We start from the raw sequence: 17,918 nt of genomic DNA, 5'->3' as shown, positions 1-17,918 counted from the left end.
TGCAGAGGGAATTAACAAAGAAATAAAATAATAAAGATAATGCATGAGAAAGATGACGCCAAGAGAGCCGAGAACTGGAAACCGCCCGATTTGATGAAAACAATTTTCCAAATTTGGCAAAACTATTAACCACGCTACGTTAATTTCATTAGCAAGTCTGTCTTTCTTGTTTCGGTGACCGTGTTTCATCCCGTACATACTAAGTGTCTCTCTATATATATATATATATTTTAGCCATTAAATGCGCTAATTAGTTGGTCAATTAGCGTATGCTTACCGGATTGTTTTTGGCTCTTTGTTTTCTGGCCAAAAAGAGGATGGTACGGAGTAATGGGTGGAGGTGCTGGGTGGTGTGGTCAGGTCGACCGTCGACGGGAGTTCGACGACGTCAGACATTTTCGATCGCCCAACTGTCGCCGCATTAATAAATCAGTTTAAATTAATTCAGTTGACAGCTTTTAGTCATTATTGTTGATAAATTGTTTTCTTTTCATTTCGGTTTGTCGGTTATTCGGTTTTTGGAAACCTACAGCTGTTGCCAAGCTCCGAGTCTCCGAAAAACGGTCATTAACAGAGTTTGGAGCTCTATTAATTAGCTCTTTTTGGGGGGACTGGAGTCAGTCCATTTTTATAGATACTGCAATCGATTTTTGGAGAATTTATGTGGAACTAATAGAGTTATTCAAACTAAGACTAAAGCTACTGCAAAGCAATAATTTTTACTCTTTAATAAACTCGTCAATTTAAATTTGAATTCTTAAAAACACAACTACCTAGAGCTCTTCACTTTTCTTTACCTCATTAAGGATATCGCTCCAGGCCATGTTGAAGGCTTCTGGGTCATCAGACGGGGATGAGTTCTCGAATCTCTCAGTTTGGGCATTTTCGAACTCTGCCAGTTTCTGAAGACGAATGTGCATTTTCCTCTCCGAGTCTTCGATACTGCTCGGGGTCCTTTTGATGGGGGAATCCCGAGTGAAGAAGGACATTTCGCTGCTAGAGCACCGAGGAGATTCTACCTCGCTGAGGTTACTAATACTCGCCGAGTAATGTGAGGAAATGTCATCAGTTTCGCTCGTTACCGTTCCTGATATACTGGGTGTCCTGGGCGTTATTGAGTTCCTTGGGGTAAAGGGAGCGTCTCCACTGCCACCAGGCTTTACTGGCATCTCAGCATCCATGTATACTGTTGTGTAGAGCAAGCGACCCCGACACTTTTTCTCCAATGATAGCAATTGGATAAGATCCTCCCTAGTTTCCAGCTCCATCAGGGCATATCCCTTGGGACGTTTTCCCTTTTTGGGAACAGTCAGAGAACGGATCGAAAAACTGGCAAACACCTTTTGCAATTCCCTTTCATTGCATTCCATCGGGAGGTTGCTGATCTTGGCCACGAAAGGCGGTGTCCTGGGCACAAAATCCTCCAGGGCAGCTCTGTGCGGTTCTTCCTCCACAAGATCCGTCTTTGACGTTTTGGGAGGACCATTGTAAAAGTAGAAGGGCTCATCTTCTTCGGTGGTTTGCACTTGAGTCACATGAAGAGCCGCCGAAAGATTGATCTCCGAAGAAGTTACCGAGGCCTTGCTTTTCTTCGGAACGATATTACCCGACGACATTTTTGAAAAATTAACTTTAAATTCTTAGGAAATAGGAATTGAATGAGTTTAGGAGAACTTGATTATGCAACTGGATATATTTTATGTTCTTCAAAAACTTTATGACGTCTTGGGTTGCTTTGCCTAAATATTATTTAGAAACCACTCCCCTTTGAAAATAGAATAATTAGCAGTTTATTTATAAACTATTAGACCCAATAATAGAAACTAGTTGGAGGTAGTTTTTTGATTCAACCTTTGCTATAAATAATTATGAATAAATTATTACAAAATCAAGAACCTATTAGCACTCGTACTGGTTGTTTTTCATATTCCCCGGGCCATAATCTTACACCCACTCCTGTGGTTCGGCAGGTGCCCATTCTGGCCAGATATATATCGTCCATACACCTTACAAATGCCAAGGTTCGCGGTTCCAATCTGGCTGACAAGTCTCCGAGTTGCAGAGCTGCCTGGCTGTCTCGCTGGCTGGCTGGAAAATATCAAAAGTTCAGCAAACAAATGGCATGGAGTTGTTTAAGTACGAGTTCGGGTTTTTAGTTTGGCTAATGCACGGATTGTGTCGTTTTTCTGTTTTTTGTTTGCTGTTTGCCAGTTAGCCCGGTCTTGTTTGGGTTGGGCAATGGAACAGGGATAGGGGAAGGGTACGGAGACGTGCACGGATGGAAGGGGGCAGGCAGGAGGAGGTTTCCACATTAGGCAACTGGCAACGGGCTACACCCATATTCCATAGAAAATTGGGTGCGTTAGCCAAACGCAAACTAAGGTAAACTGATAAAAATCATGGCCTGCAGCATGAGTGGAGTTTCGGGCCAAGTTAACAGCTTGCTTGCCAAAGCCAGAGCCGGAGCCAGACCAGGGGTCTCATACATCCAACCATACTATACCATACCATATACAAGCACAAAGTACGTGTCTGGGACACAAACTGAGAATGGGGCATTAGGAACACAGACAGGCTAAAATATTAGGCCAATTATATTTCAAAAATTTACATGGCGATCATGTTGACGATGGCCGTGTCATCCATAACGAAAAACCACAAAAAAAGTATAATACTCACTGGGGGAAAATGTTTTTAAATTAGGGTTTATGGTTTAGTTTATTATATAATTTTTAAAAGAAGCTTTTAAAAAGGGGACTAGACTATTAAGGGGGAAATGGTAAAGAATTAAAGTAAATATTTTGTAGAGTTTCATGTTAATCAAATGGAAGGGTAATTACGATTTCTTAATAAGTTTTTTTTCAGTGCAAGTACAGTATGCACACCAAGGAAGTGTCAAGTGGCCTCCGCCGTCGCCACCGCCATCGCCGACTTGCAGGCATAATATCTTGATGCTCTCGCCCTGGAACGTGCACGGGCATAAGTCTGGGTTGGTGGAGAAAGACTTAAGACTCGTATCTGGGCACTAGGATCGCCTTGGGCTACACGGAATTTTCCTTTTTTTTCCCTCTCTCTTTTCACTTAATTTTCGTTGGAAAACGCTGAGTGATATGTCGTGGCTGAGAGACGGAGGCCGAGGGCCAAAGGTGCAGCCAAGGTAATTAATTTCGAGGATTAGGCATCAGATTTTGGCGATAGCAACGTGTCCCCCTACTTTTCTCCCTATTGAGGGGCTATCTTCAGACCATCTTGATGGCTTTGGGCTTACCACTCCGGTGTTGTGGTGGGTCTTTGTGGGTCAACCGAGTCAACACATTGAAATTCATAATTGGATATCGAGTATACCTTTCATAGGTGTAAACACCTTTGGTTTCGACCTGCATACAAATTACATCCACCAGGGAAAGAAGGTAGAGATAATTTCAGCTGAAAAATAAACCATTTTCCATGAAATAATTTTAATTGGTAACCATTTTGTTGAAAAATTACTTTATTATCATTAAAAGTTCAAATTTCAATGAGCTTGATTAACAATAAATCATTTAGGCAAATTAATTCTTTTCAAAATAAACATAAACAACATGTACACTGTCATTTGTTTTTCGGTAATTGAACCCATTGAGACAAAAAGGGGGAAATATTAAACCAACAAACCACTAATTATAATACCTAATCAGCGTTTTCCTTCACCTCTATTTACTTATTTTGAGGGAAAACAAAAAACCCCCCAAAATCGACCGACAAAACAACCGAATCCAGAAAACCAAAACATACTCTCATGAAAAGTTTTCCACATGACAGCGTGAATAATTTGTCACCAATTGACGTTGGGGGCTAATAGGTTGGGCCACGCGGCACCAGGACCGAGAGGGGCGGTTACCAAAATGAAAACCGTCATCAGGTAAATGCAATTAGCTTCACTCCGGGATTTGATTGATGTATTTCGAATGAGCTGCGCCAGGAAAATTAATTAGCTTTAAATTATGTAGGTAGCCCGAAAAGCCCAAAAGCCGATAACCTGGAACACTGGCACTCCCAAAATCACTCGGTTCGCTTCTATTCCGAGCTCTGAGTTCTGAGCTTTGAATAAGCTTGAGGACCTTATTAATTAATCAATGAGCTTCAGCAAATTGTCTCGAATGGAGCAATTATCGTGATTTTGTTAAGAGTAGCTAATTCCCAAAAAAGGTAATTACTGTGAGGAAAAAAGGCAAAGCAGTAGCTAGCTACGGCCAGTAGAGGTACATATATCCTTTTAGTTTACAGCCGATTATATGTCTTCAATTATACATACATATATGTATATGGATGCAAGGCACACCAGATTATGTATGTAGGTGGCCCAGTCTTACCTTAAACGATTTCTAGATAGATTCTTCTGCATTAAAATCTGGGAAAAAAATATTTTTTAGATTTTTTCTCAACTTTTGTGGAGGGTCCCCTTCAAAATGTGGAAAAATGCAAGGAAGGGCAAAACGGTCCACGTCGATAGCCATATCTTGACCAATAATCATCCGATTCTGGAACGGAATACCTTAAACGATTTCTAGATAGATTCTCCACAATTCTGCATCAAAATCTGCGAACAAAATTTTTTTTAGATTTTTTCTCAACTTTTGTCCCCTTCAAAATGTGAAAAAATGCAAGGTCCACATCGATACCACATCGAGGTATAGGAATACCATATATAAATCAGATTTTCGATTTTCTGAATTCTATCAGTTTTAAGGATAGTAATTTTACTAAGATATTTTATTTCCAGATTGATGGATATACCTTAAGATGTAAATTTTCCAAATACAATTTTCCAAATACGGGCCAATTTGCGTTTATATCATAGATCTCCCATAGATGATTTCTGATGGCCGCCCCAAATGAATTTTTCCGGAACTGACAAATGCGTGGCTTGAGCGGGCTGGAAGTGCGGAAATTTATCAATCTGAGAGGGGGTTCGTTTTTCCAGCCGTATCCGGCCTTGAGGAAGCCCGGTACCGGGAAATAAAATGACTTTAGCCACGGTTATCAATAACCAGGCATCGATATTTTATGAAAATTGATACGCCGACGAACACACACCAAGCAGAGGACCAAGGAGCAAGGACACCCCCGTTGAGAATGGTTGGAAAATAAAAATAAATAATAATAGCCATTATTACAGTTTATCCCGAACCGAATACGAATAGTTTCCACCACTCGCCTGTTTGGATAGCAGCGTCCTTTGAGTCCTTTTGGCGATGCCACTCATAAGCGAACTAATCCGTCAAAATTTATTGCCACCACCGTGGGGGAGCAACTGCCGAGCCAATTGATAACGTGCGTGTGAAATTTATCAAATAAATTGAAGCCATAAATGTCAAAGCTGCGCATGATTCATAGACCGAAACCCAGACAGACAGTCCGGCATGGAGCCAGGACATCTCCTTATTAGCCAGCTTCCGTTGAAGGAGTCAAGGAGCACGATGTCCGGGTCCAGTCAGAAGTCAATCCCACATTGGATTAGCTGACAAATATCTATAATTTCCAAGCGAGCCATTTGCTTTTCGAGGGCTCTTTGATTAAAAACCTATCATATGATAAGCCATAGGCATCACCATTTGAATTAGTGATAATTTATTACATTTATTTGGCAATTATTTGAGTGAAAAAATGGTTTTAATAATACTTTTTATGGAATCCAAATTTTTATTTAAAACAATGAAATGTGTCTGTCATTTCTGAGTATTTTTTCACATTTATTAAAAAGCCATCATACGTAGAGCCACCGAAAATTATTATTTGCATTTCGATTTTGCAAAATTTCACCCACTTCCTTTCCAAAAAAAAAAAAAAAACACGAAAAACCTCGACAGTCCAACTCCATTACCATTACCATTCCGATTCAGATTCGGAATCGGATACCGTTTCCCACTCCCACCATTACGTGGCGTAATCAGAAAGCGTAGAGAACCAGAGCTCTCGGATCTGGGTTTGGGGCTCGAGCTCGGGGTTTTCGGCTCGAGTTCCAGTTCAGTTCAGTTCCGCGTGGCCATCATTATTCAGAATTTAGTTTACTTTTCTGTCTCTCTGGCGCACTGATTGCATATGAAAGAGGTGAACGCTTTTTCACGCTATTATTAAATTTGGTTATTTTGCTGGGATTTGTGCGCGGATGAGAGGTGAAGGCCCCGAGTAATGACAATGCATGATGGCACGCCCTGATGGAATAGCAATTGGTTCAACCAGAGTGAGGCACTGAGAGAAAACTGAGGTCTCAGATTTAGAGTCTTTCAATTCTATGTTATAAAACCGCTCATAAACTATGCTAAGTAGCTTAGATTATTGATTCCTTGAGGTCTGTCCTTCCAAAGACGATCCTAATAAAGTAGCTTAATGTATTTCACCTTTGTCTTGAACGGAAATACAAGAAAGACCGTCGTAATACCATCCTAATACCCACTAACCAAAGCAATCGCCACAAATCGGGCAACAACATACCCAGGCAATCGTTGTAAACTAAAAACCGCTTCCAACTTTGACATAATAAATAGCCCTGGCATTGTAAAGAAGGCGGTAGTGCGGGTGGTGCTGGTGGTTCTCTTAATAAAAGTCAATTGCCCAACCCACACACCGCCCACAGACCTCGTCTCATTCCTGGTCGGGGCTTCCTCCACTGGCCGGCCATTTGAAATTTTAATAAAAAGTCCTTTTATCGCACTTAGAAGGCCATTTAGTAAGCTAAATTATACCCGAGTATTATCCTGGGCCGGAGAAACGAAAGCCCTGAAAGCCAGAAGTCCAGAGACCCAGCAGGAGGACCCACCGCCTCATCCCGTCCCGTTTGTCCCTTTTTTGGAAAGCTCTATCTCAATCCCAATTCCAATCCGAAAACGAATACCGAAACCCGAAATCGTAGTCAAATTGGCCATGTTAAACCGCAGAGCAGTTTTGCCCTTGTTGTTGTTGACCCGACTTATCTCTTTTTTGGCCGAAACGGAGCCGCACCGCACCGGCAACGTAAACTTGCCACAAATTGGCCAACTTGCCGCTGTCGCTGCTGCTTTTACTACTTTCATTGCTATTGTTGTTGCTGATGTTGCTTGGCTGCTGCATAAGTCCAATTTATTTTTGGTTTTTTACTTCACAAAGCAAAAACAAAACGGCAGGAAAACCAAATCGAATTAAGCTTAAATCTACATAAGCTTTTCTCTCTGTGTGACGGTGGATGTACGGCTCTGTATGCTAAATTTTTACAGTGGTATTTGGGTTGCTTTAGGGTTTTTTGTTAAATACTTTATTTTCTAGAAAATATTTAAGGTATTTTCAATTATGGATATTCCATAATAAATACTTTTAGAATAACATACAAATTTTTAAAAAATAATAGTAACAAATTCTTTAATATTTCCTACTTTCAGGCATAAGAGGACCAATTTTTTTAGCTATAATATTTTTTAAAAATATATACCCAAGGATTTAAGGATTTCTTCAAAGCAACGTATTTTGTACTTTATTTTCATTAACTTTACTTGTCTTTTAAGACACTTTTTAGTAAAACTTCCAAAGCATATTTTTGAATATATTTCCAGATTCTTTTTTATATATTCTTTTTTTAAAAGGATATATTGCTCCACTGTGACTAAAGTTTCCTGATTGTTCCTCTGGCTTTCGGTCCATTTGCTTGCTCTGGTTGCTGATGTTGTTTGTGTTGTTGTTGGTGTTGCTGATGTTGTTGGTGTTTTTGTTGGTGTTGCTGCTGTTGCCGGGGCATGAATTACATTTCTCTTTGCATTCACTTAGTTGTTGCTGCTGTCGGTCGGTCGGTCGTTTCCATTTTTATTTTGGTTTTCCTCTTTTTTTTTTTTTTCTAAATGCTAATTTATGGGCATGTGTTGCCATTTGGTTGCCGTTGGGTAATTTTAGTGCCCACCAAAACACAAAATACAAAACACCAAACATACAGCCCCAGCAACAGCAGCAACAGCAAGAGGAGCAACTCGAACTCGACCAGCAGCAACATCGAAACAGAAACTGAAACAGGAAATGCAGCAAGCGAAATAAAAAGTGAAGTAAATTGCATATTTATGAATCTGTCAATTGTTTATACTTTTATGCATTCGGCATTCAGCATTTGGGGCTATTGTTGCTGTTACTTCTGCTGTTGTTGTTGCTTTCACAGAATTTCCCATGTTGTTATTATTGCCCCGCTGTCCGCTGGCTTCTGGCCGCTGATTGTTGCTCCCTGGCATTGCCACGCCCCCTTTTTGGTATATCGCCCCCTCATAACATATGATTCCATTACCATTTTCGCATTCACATTCGAGTCGGTTGTGCTTCTCGGTTGTGTTGCTGCCGTTCTTGCATGAATTGCTGCAACAGCAACTGCGGTTCCTCGACTGACTGACTGACCCCTGCCCACCTAGCAGCCCCTAGCACCACCACCTCCTCCTTACCCCTGACAACCTTTGCCCCTGCCTCCACCTGAACCCCCTGCTGTCCATCGGGCAGACAAAACAAACGCATTATAACGAAATGTTCGCAAAAAAAAAAACACACACACACAACACAGAGAAAACAACGAAAACAAGCAGAGGAAAACTTACACCTATTTCCTGTAGATGTCCGTTCGTGCGTACACTGTGAGAAACGTTGGTGCGGCACCTTGTTTTTTCCCACCAAACGGCAAGCTTCAAAGGTGTGATGACATTTCCTTGGGTCAGCCAACAGATTTCTTAGAATCTCACCGCCAAAAACAGATGTAGATGTTATCCGACATTAGTTGAGCTTCTATTTTTGGGAAGAAAAAGGTTCAACAAGGTCTATTTTAAAAAAGAAACATCACACGAATTAGTAAGACAAAAGAATTTTGACTAATAAGGTAATAAGGTAACCAAAATATGGTAACAAGTGAAAATTAAATGGTATGTTGAGAGAGGAAAAAATACTGCTTTTTTCCTCAGATTTTCTTAGAATATAGATTTTTCCTCAGTGCCAACAATAAACTTAAATCAATAAACAAAACAAAAGAAAAGAACTTCCATTGTCTGTTCCCCGCTGCCCTTTGCCGGTTCGGTTAGGTTCTGTTTCCCATTTGAAGTGAAGGCATTAAATAAGTCGAAAGGTATAAACACAAGCTGGCAAACAAATAAGGCCGACAGGGCAGGAGTTGGAGATGGTTGATGGTAGATGGTAGGGGCTTTGGGGGTCCGGAGAGTAAATGGTTTGGCATTGCTAAGGGAAATGGAAATGGCAATGGCTGAGACACGGCAGCAAAAACCGTCGAAATTCCTTCACAGAACATTTATTTTCGGTTGCCTTTCGTTACACACATTGATTTCTGAAGGCACTGGCACTGCCACTGGCACTACTGGCCATTGCCACACACACAGTCCATACATACACGCGATGCAATAAACTTGAAAAAGGTAAATTGCCGAACATATTTTGTATCTTTCAGATACCACAAACTGGCACCCGAAACTGCAGCGCCAGCAACTCAAACGCAAACCCAAACGCACTGAGCCAAGAAAACAAAAACGTATCCCGATCCAAGAAATCAACCGAAAGGAGCACAAAACCAATATGAAGATGCCAACCTGAGTGGAAGAGCATTTCTTTACTTTGCTGTCTCTAGTTTTTATATTTATGCACTTTTTGCTCCCCTTCCCCCCAAGTAAGCCAACTTTGGCACTCAAACAGCTGTGGGTAAATATTTTATTGTTTGCCTGGAGGAAGGAAAATTGGATAGGTAACAGATAATCTAACAGGCCAATAAGATATCAGAGTTATGGTTTGGCTTTTATTTTTTTCCCCAAGAAACAACTGCTGCTGTGACAAAACAATCGTCAGCACAATTTCTTTAAATTTTTAATACGGACCGAAAGTTTCTGCACTTTTGTGACAAAACCACAAAATAAATTAAAGCAACACCTGGAATGATCTGAATGATCAAAATACCGCCACAATACCTTTTCCAGTTACAATGCCAGTTACATAATGTAACTGTTAGTTTAAGCCAGAAAACCCGTTTCCCTGGTGTTGGCCCTTATCTTTCCCGCTTAAGCAAAGACAGCCAAAAACGTGTCCTTTCGCTGTTACGCTTCTTGACCACACTCACAGGAAACGAGGGAGAGACTATACATATACATATATATATATATATTTCTATATAGAAACGAATCCGCATTGCGGCACGGCGCGAAACATTATAGGATAGAACGATATGGGCGCTGACGGATAAACTTGGAGAAGCCAAGACTATCTACGACAGCAATTCATTGTGGATACTCATTAGCAGCAGGTAAACACATTTCTGGAACATTGCTTTTAATTAGTAAAACAGACGCCCGGTGTCACGGGTTCAACAAAGTATACCAAACGGAAAGGGCCACTGTCCGCCTGTCTGTTTGTCCGCGTGTCCGCCTCAGCGCCTGTCCGCTTTCAACCTCTAGCCCTGCCCTGCCAGTCACCCTGCGCCTTTTTAATTGCAAGAACGTCAAAACATTTACCAAATTAACGCAATCCAAGCTCAACTAAATTGTTCGTGGCTGAAGGGAAAAACCACCGAAAAAACCCCACGAAATACTGAAGAAAAACGCGAAAAAAGCTACCCCCGCCGAAAGTCTAGGGGAAATAACAATGCTAAATGTCCGTCAATAGATTGCAGTCCACTGGGTGCTGGGGAGCATTTCCGACTCTTATCAGATAAACCTGCTCTAATTTGTGTACACTTAGTCAACTGAACGAGGACGAATGCGAATGGGAAATGATAGTTCGCCCTGGTATATATATGGGATATATAATGAGTCTCAGCTGGCGGACAAGACAGTGAGCGTACCAAATCACCCTAGTCGAGGAAATGTTTTTTCTGTTTTTCATTTAATTTCACTTGGAGTCGCAAATCGTTTTATTTCTTTTTCAGGGAGGGATACTCTATTCTTTGGGGAGTTTTGATATTAGTTACTGTAATATAGGAGCATATTTTATTTAAAATTAAAGACTTGAAATATCTATTAGCATTATTATCAGTTTAATGGATTCTTTTCCTTCTTAAAAATATTATACCATTTCTAAAGAGTATCCACTATTTCTTTTTGTTAACTATTTTTTGTCATTATTCTGCCGAGAGTGGTAGAGTGCGTTTTTTGTTATTTTCTTTCTGGTGTATGTAAAGTGTAATATATTTTTTCGGTACTTTGCAGCGGACAGATACATTTAAAGTCATTCAGTGCAGAAATCCAAGGCAGTGGGACCAGCGAGACCTTTGCCGGGGGGTTCCGGAATCCGGAGATGGCTGGCGCGGGGTCAGTGGATCGGCCGGGCAGCGTAAGAGACAGCAACGAATTAACTACAAACGACTACACATTAATGCCAACTTAACAACAGAAGCCGTCCAAGCGACAGGCCGAAACGATTCGTCCAGAAAGGGAAGAGAGTCGGGCCAAGTGGCAAGTGGCAAGTGGCAGTGGCAGGGGTGTAAGCCAAAGGTAAGGAGAAGGGGCAGGCAGGCCTGGCCAGAAGAAAAAGCAAAGGAAGAGACCCAACCCGGTGGACAGCATAAAATACCAGAAGCTAACGACTGCGAACGGATATACGAACGACTGAAGCTGCTTGCAACAGCAAACAGGGAATGACAACACCGGGGTGTGAGGGAGGGATCCCAAAGATACAGATACAGATACAAGATACGACCCTGGACATGGTCACGGGCATGGCTAAAATACAATATATTATGCGTGCCTCTCTTTTGCCTTTTTTTTTGTATATTTTTTCTTACCAGAGCTCTGTTTTTTGTTGGTAACACACATTGCCGTGGCATGTTTACGCGGGTGACGACTTACATACGATAATCTACTGAAAGATTTTTAATCTTATATGAAAATAACTTATCAAAAATAACTTTCAAAAACTTAATGGCCAAAGCCCTAAACTTTTACTTTTAAAGTCATTTAATATTAAGGTTCCAGAAAGTTCTTACCCATATACTTACTTACATTCGTTACTGTTCTTTCACTTTTTCAAGACGTATTTCTTCGTATGGGAAAAAAAGGTTTTAAAAGGCACCCTTGCCTGTGGCTTTCTTCAAAATTAACATACCACGAAATATAAACAAAAGGAAGTGTTTTTCATGTTAAACCAAATGTATGGGGGAACCTGAAAAGGTGGATACAATCCCAAGACATACCAACTATTGACTCAGGGGAGATCCAAATATCATACCATCTTTCAAACTGTAAGAGTTCCATTTCTCAAATTAAAAAAATAAAGAAAGTCTTGCTTTTATCTTTTATTTGCTTCATAACTGAAGTAATCCACAACTAAGTTATCTGACTGAAAGTAGTTTATTTAGTTCTTTTGAGGGAAACTACCGCCTGGATACACATTGCCTTGAAGCCCCATTCACCTGAATCCAATTAGGCTGGTAGCTGGGAGCTTGGAAGAGCAGGAACTCCGTCAGTTGTCGCTTAAGAATCCTTAGATGCAGTGCAGTTTCCATAAGAGGGAAGCCAAAGAATGCTTTGACAACATCCAAGGACGTTGATGTGATTCCTGTGCGCCAGGGTTCAATTATAGAAAATTGCGCAAATCCTGTGCAAACTTTTTGCCTACCCAACCGCAATGACAAAAGTTCGGCGACAAACCTACTCGAGGAGGGTCGTTGCCGGCAACTGGAAAGTGGGGGAAATGCCATCTTATTAGCGCTCTCTCGACTTCTCCCAGTGACACTAATCCTGCTGCAAGTTCCCTGCACTTCAAATTCAACTTGGCTGCACATAATCCCGGGGCTGATCCACCAAAAAAATAAAAGCGTAACAACAAGCAAACAAAATCGGCAACAAAACGTCACCGTCAACTGTCGATTTCAATCAGAATTGCGATTGTGGTTGCGGTGAGCAACAAAGACCAAAAAAAAAAAGCAAAAATCCAGAAAAGATTAAATTCCAAATTGTTTTTTCATTGCTTGACAGAGACAGGCAATCCTGAATCCTGATTTCCCCCCTCAACGATATTCTTTTAAAAAGTTTTTGAGGGGCTCTGTGCCAGGCTCTGGCTAATTCCCGCATGAAACAAGTATTACTTTGAATTGTTAGGATATACCCTATAAATATATATACTAGAAAATATAAATATATTTACTTAGATATGTTACAATTTTTATTCTTCAAAGAGAATATTTTAATACATGAAACAATTAATTTTTTCAAAGAATTTCAAAAAGTATATCCTTACGAATACCTCACGAATGGTACATTGTATTTTCAGTAATTGTTTATAGCGTACTTTTTTCAGTTTTGTTTTTTCATTTTTGTATTCCTCGACAAGAGCGTTGATTTTATCAAGCTTATTATATGGGTTGTGGTTGAAGCATCAGGCTGGGGTGCAACCCTTTTGGGTTCTTAAGCCGTTGCAATAACAAAGACAAAGGCTGTTCTATATATGGGGATCGTTGAACGGGTCAGGGGATAACTGCATCCAATTGAAAACTACACAAGGAGAAATCTACAAGGAGTTATTGCATTTATATATAATAATAATATCCCTAAAACTATCTTCTCTGTCTTGCTGTGCGCAGTTTATTCTGCAAAATTGAAGATATTCTATAAATAATCAAATATTTTGTTTTCACTGCAACATCCCGGGCATCGCCTCAGCTGGCTCATCCTGGCCCGCATACTTGCCACACAGCCAAGACCCTTTCGCTGGCGTACTGGTGCCCCCAAGTGCAATGCAGCGCGAAATTCCACTCATTTTTTAACAAGTTCTCAACGCTTTTGTTGCACAACAATGCGAAGGTTGGGTCCGTGGCACCGCAAGGGACCGAAGGGACAAGGTCTGTGGCACTTCATATCATAAACTTAAGTACCAGCAGCGACAGAGAAGACAGCGGCATCTCCTGCCCTTATTCCCTCTCCACCATCCATCCATCCACCATACCCATCACATTTTTATTCACTTTTTCCTCTTCGAATGGTTGGTTTCATTTTTAAACCTACTCCCTTTACCTTTTTGGTAAGGTAACCCAGAGGCAGTGTTGCCACAATTGTGGCAAGCTAAAAATAGCTAAAATAATTTATAAATAAATAGCTAAAAATAAGGGAGTTAAAAACTAAGGGATTTTTAGGAACGAAGTTTCAAAATTCATCTTTTAAAATACTAAAACTTAATGCCTCTATCTTACCCTACTCTATTAAAGACTTCCTGCTTTAAACTCTTATTTAGAAATCATTAGAAAATGTATTTATTTTTAAAATTAAACTCCCACAAAAAAAAGGTTATATTCACAAACCTGAAACCCTCGTAACCCAAGAACCAGCATGTATGTAGTATAGTTTGCCAACGTCAGTGGCTACCGCTGTGGCTGCTACCGCTTTTGGTACTCGTTTTGGTTTTGGTTCTGATGATGACATTGACAGTAGCACCTCCCTGCTCCCGGTATCCCCTTTGGAACCATGGAATCACCCACCTCTGGCAATCAGCTGTTGCTGTGGCGGTCGAAACGGGTTACTCAAAGAGCTACCTACGGGTACTTAGAATGTTTTGGCACAATTAAAGCTGCTGGTCTGTCTCACTCAGCTGACGTTGTCGGGCATCGTCAGGGTTTCTGTCACTGTGGTTGGCCTGGCCTGTTGTTATTTATGTTGTTTTTCATCTTGCCGCACTGTGGGTAACAGCTTAAATAAACTTATATTATAAATTATCAAGTTTCTCAACTAAATAAACCAGGAAACTCATTCTGTCCTCTCATCTTTTAAAAATAAGCCTTTGAAAAAAACCATTGCCTACTTTTCAGAGTCTTTATCCTTCGCTCTGAAAAACATAAATATTTATAAGTTTTCTTAAATTTCAGGGGTATGAGAACCCATTAGTAATAAAAAAATTTGTCTCCACCATAAACTGAATTAATTAATTTTTATTTTCCTTTCAATCTTGAAATAATTAATAGCCCGCATATGCCGTATACCTGATATCCTAATAGATTCGAATCTACAAATGAAGTTATCTGATCTGATCTTCTGGCAAACAAACTCCTTTTGCTAAAAACACACAAATAAACCTTTTCTTGATTTTATAAATAGGGGAACCTTTCTACATATTTGGGTTCGTGCCCAGTGTGCATTGTCATTGTCCCATCAGCGTTTTGCTGTCGCTGTCATTATTGTTTGCTTTCTTGCTGCTGTCGGTTTTTTGTAACCTTAGAACTTCTCAAGTTGTTGCTGCCTTTCTCGCTGCCTTTGTAAATGGGCATAATACCGGAAACCCGCAACACAGCAACAAGAATCGCCGACAGTCGACCGATCGACAGACATTATAGTAACCAGCCAGCCAAGCGAACAAGCGACCGACTGACACCGACAACAACAGCTGAGAGAGAGTACAGTGAGAGAAAATAGGGCTAACTTTACATTAAAAAAATATTTAAAAAATTTAAGAAACCTTGAACTTTATTTTCTTTTTTTTCATAATTATTTTATTTGTTTTATGAAGTTTAATGTAGTATGTAGTTCTTTCTCTCTGTGTAGAAATGGAACTAAAGTTGGACACAGGAACCGGAGCAGGTAAAGGGGCTAGGCAAAGGGCTGAAAGGTGTGGAGGGGGTAAAGTTACGCTAAGGAAAAAGGGGGGAATGGAGTTCTATATCTTGGTATGTGGTTCGAGCAGCTGAGTTCTTCCTACCGGTGCGGTTCGGTTCGCTCCGCTGCCTCTCACTCATTTCATAACAAAACGCCACAACAAAGATCAAAAACAACCAGACTTGAAAGGATCGTAAGTTAAGACACAGATATATCCTTTAAATTGTTCAAAAATATAAATAAAAGTCAATCAAATCATACAAAACTAGAGAAGATGGATAAACATAGTATGATGTCTAAGAAGAGGTTTCATTTCAACACCTAGAAACATTCACTTTTCTGCCATTTATTCCATACTAAACGTCCTTCTTATCCTTTATTTCAAACATAAATCTAGGGTATATCTTGGTCGAATTCCAAATCAAAATCGCAATTCCTTTTCTTTGCCAGAGTATGAAAAACTTGCCAGCGGTTCCGGTGAAAATTCACGTTTAACCGAACAATTAATAGAATCCACTCGACAACTGCACAATTTACAACATTGTGTTCTGTATAGTCCGCCCTGGACCCCGTCACTGCTGCCCCTCTCCTCCTGGTTTTATGGCGGTTTTGTTTGTTTGTCTGTAACTGGCAGCATAATTACCACATATTTTCTGTAAGTGGCACGGTGCGAAGTTCCCATTTAGCCAAAGTCGGAGGCCAAAGAGTTGGGCACTTCCCAGACCACGGGAAATGAGATTCATTCTTGGCGTTTTTCCCTTTCTTGGTTTCGCCTTTTGTATTCCATCGCAGCATTCCACACAAAAAAAAAGCCAAGAAATCTCCACTGGGCGGCGGTGTGATCAGCCCTCAAATCTTTCGAGATGGGAGTGCCAGGTGAAATAAGTGCCAAATGCCCTGGAAAACTTTTGAGAACAATTCACTTTGTTGTTTGTTCTCTATGATAGGGTTTAATTAAAAAATTTCCAGATTACAAAGTGAATTTGATGGGAATTTCGCGATGATATGGATAGTTATTACTTACTCTCAAGATCTAGATTTTTAGATTCTGGAACATTTTAGCAAATGCTTCAGTTGAAAGCTTAATCACCTAGAAATCGTTAAGAAATCTCAATAAAAATAAATTTGGAAAATATAAGGCTATTGGAAATGGGGCATAATTAAATAAAAACGGGTGATGAGGTGACCATGACCAATTTCAATTGATTTTCCATTTTCCATAATTTTTTTGTATATCCGTTCCTTTGTAATTTTTCCTCTGCTGACGCCACAGAGATCGTTAGTCGATTGGCCCAGCCCGGTCCAGTTCGGTCCGGTCCGGCCGGCCCGACCACTAATTGATGAGCGTAAAATAAAAGGGCCAACTAATTTTTAATTAAATTTTGTATAATCCACCGCCAAAGTGGAGACGTGGGACGAGGGACCCACCGCAACGGATAGGATCTAATTGCTGTAATTAATTCTCATATAATTTGGGCGGCGATGGCGACTACTGTTTTCCTTCGTTTTGGGTGTGTGGGGCCATTTACATAATTTCATAATATGCAAATGGATCTCTGCATCGGGCCGAAGATCGGAGATAGAGGCTATAAAAGGCAGACTAACAAATCAAATTAGGACTTGGGGCCTTCCAGACATCCACCGCAGTGTCCAAAATAAAAAATCGAAAACAAATCGCAGATCGGTATCTTTTGATGCGTAATTAATAACTGCAGGGGGAACACACAGCAGCACAACGAGGAGGATCCCGAAAATTCGATAAACTCTCAAGAGGTAGAATAATTCCCGGATCTGTAATGTGAGATCTCTAGACAGAAGACAAAGAAGAGAAAAGAAAAACTGGAAAGCAACCACATCGAATCGCAGTGAACAAGTTCTGAAGAAAAGTTGAGTGGAAACCCCGGGAAAATCTTTTCCTTGCACCCATTGTTGTGAACCTACCCGACAACTTTATTGATAGATTGCAATTTCTGAGAGCCAGTAGTATGTAGTCCTGGATGGCCTGGATGGACAAATAAAAGGCAACAAGTTTACAATTACCTTTTTGTGTCAACGGGGAAAATTCTAAAGGCGTTGAAAATTTGCGTAACAATAAACTTATTCGCTTGCTGATTTATAGATATTTAATAAAGCACTTTCCCAGGCGGGCATCTTTGGATCGGTGAAAGAAGTTATTATCATTTGCATGATAAAGGCGGCGATCCTCGATTCGAGATCCGCGATCCTTTTCGAGGGAGGATCGCGCAGTCCTTTTGTGTGGATGGGGTGTGGCCAAGCAATAATAACAAGCACCCGGTGCACCCCTGAGAGTGCAGATCGTTTGGATTCCTTAACCTTAACCCCCATCCCCACCCTTAAATGCAAGTTTTT

At 40.5% G+C, this 17,918-nt stretch overlaps 1 protein-coding gene across 1 annotated transcript; it reads right to left on the bottom strand.

The window, feature by feature from the left end:
* Positions 1–713: 713 nt before the first annotated feature.
* LOC108120698 (uncharacterized) lies at positions 714–1,709 on the bottom strand. Its single transcript, XM_017234442.3, has one exon. The coding sequence runs from the start codon at positions 1,614–1,616 to the stop codon at positions 774–776; it is 843 nt and encodes a 280-aa protein (XP_017089931.2). The 5' UTR covers positions 1,617–1,709; the 3' UTR covers positions 714–773.
* Positions 1,710–17,918: the final 16,209 nt, after the last annotated feature.

This window comes from Drosophila bipectinata, chromosome 3L, assembly GCF_030179905.1.
Source record: "Drosophila bipectinata strain 14024-0381.07 chromosome 3L, DbipHiC1v2, whole genome shotgun sequence".
Classification (NCBI taxonomy): Eukaryota; Metazoa; Arthropoda; class Insecta; order Diptera; family Drosophilidae; genus Drosophila; species Drosophila bipectinata.
This window is presented reverse-complemented; position numbering and strand designations above follow the sequence as displayed.